The sequence below is a fragment of the Juglans regia genome, chromosome 1, assembly GCF_001411555.2.
Source record: "Juglans regia cultivar Chandler chromosome 1, Walnut 2.0, whole genome shotgun sequence".
Taxonomy (NCBI): Eukaryota; Viridiplantae; Streptophyta; class Magnoliopsida; order Fagales; family Juglandaceae; genus Juglans; species Juglans regia.
In genome coordinates, this window is record NC_049901.1 from 21,765,232 (window position 1) to 21,766,875 (window position 1,644).

At 39.7% G+C, this 1,644-nt stretch overlaps 1 protein-coding gene across 1 annotated transcript; it reads left to right on the forward strand.

Moving 5' to 3' along the window:
* Positions 1 to 747: 747 nt before the first annotated feature.
* LOC118348491 (ribonuclease H-like) lies at positions 748 to 1,308 on the forward strand. Its single transcript, XM_035690308.1, has one exon. It carries the CDS (start codon positions 748 to 750, stop codon positions 1,306 to 1,308), a length of 561 nt encoding a protein of 186 aa, XP_035546201.1.
* The last annotated feature ends 336 nt before the right edge of the window (positions 1,309 to 1,644 follow it).

Consider the following 1,644-nt stretch of genomic DNA (forward strand, 5'->3'; position numbering starts at 1 on the left):
AAAATTAAAGATGGAAATGTTTTCTTTTGGTATGATAAGTGGTTGGAACAGGAACCATTTGCTGAAATTTTGCCTGTGGTTGAGCAACCTCTTCTTAAAATTAAAGATTTAAAGCTTGATCATGAGTGGGATGTGGATCTTTTAGAAAGATTGGTAGGCATGGAACTTGCTGAACATGTAATTAATGTGTTGGAAAGGAGTAAAGTGGGTGAAGATATACTTATATGGACTAAAACTGAGAGTGGGAATTTTACTACAAAGTTTGCTTGGGAAGGTATTCGGGTGAGAAGTCTTATTCTAGAGGGACATAAATGGATATGGAATAACATTCTACCCAAGAAGTTTTCTGTTTTTATGTGGAAGGCGTGGAATGGAGCTCTAGCGGTTGATGATAATATTAGGAGGATTGGAATTCCACTAGCATCGAAATGTAATTGTTGTAAGAATGGGCAGTATGAAGACATCAATCATGTTTTATTTGAAGGGGAGGTTGCAGTTGGGATTTGGAAGAAATGTGGTGCTCTGTTTGGGATACGGGTTGGAAGATTATGGCGTGAAACATGTATTAGCTGGTTTCAGAGAGCCTCAAATTCCTCTCAAATTGGAGTTATACTTGGTTTATTGCCTACTATAATTTCATGGAGATGATGGGGAAGAAGATGCTCTGCTCGAATGGAGAATAAATTAGAAACGAGTCAGGCGATTTGGCTTTCTATCAAGCACTAGGTAGGCGTTCTTGGTCAAGGAATGACTAGGTTTAAAAAGTTTAATCAGCACGATGCTTACATTCTTGGGTGTCTAAATGTTAATCCTATCCCTATTCAACAACATCCAATTCATCTCATTACTTGGTCTAAACCACTACTTGGTAGAGTCAAGTTAAATACGGATGGGAGTTGCCTGGGTAACCCAGGTATGTCGGGTGCTGGAGGGGTTATTCGAGATATGCAAGGGTCTGTTTTGTTGGTTTTTTCTATGAATTTAGGATATGGAGATGGTACTAAAGCAGAACTACGGGTGTTACTGGAAGGGATTAAACGTTGTAAAGAATTAAATTTGTCTGCTCTGGATATTGAAGTGGATTCACAGGTTGTTCTGTCATGGCTGCAGAAAAATAGGTGCAGAATCTGGTATTTGGAGGACTATTGGGAGGAGATTCAGGAGCTGATTAAAGATATGGATTACAAATTATCTACATATTTAGGGAAGGGAATGCTGTTGCGGATTGGCTTGCTCGGTGGGGGGCAAGAGTGGGTGATGCGGAATGGAGAAATACGTCGGATTCTCCTGCTATGCTGCGAGGTTTAATAAGGATGGATAAATGGGGCATTGCATCCATTCGGTGCAAATCGCATGAGGTTAGGTGTTAAATCTATAAGGGGATGCTGTGAGAATTGAAGACCTCTTATTGTGTAGTGTCAAAATTGGGAAGGGGGTAGTGCAGATCCAACTCGTATCCAATGAGTTGTGCCGAGACTTTGCTGTTGGGTGATATTTAGTTTTGTGTTATTCATTAGGCCTGTTTAGAATGTTTTTTCTTGGCTGTTTGGTTAATTGTTTTGTAATTGTTGGTTGGTCTTGAGAGATTTTTGGTAATTGTAACCACGGTTTTCCTCCGCCACAAGTGAGGGATTATTAATAAAT

Excerpts from the sequence above, each read along its gene's own strand:
- LOC118348491 (XM_035690308.1), top strand. The coding sequence starts at position 748 with ATGACTAGGTTTAAAAAGTTTAATCAGCACGATGCTTACATTCTTGGG.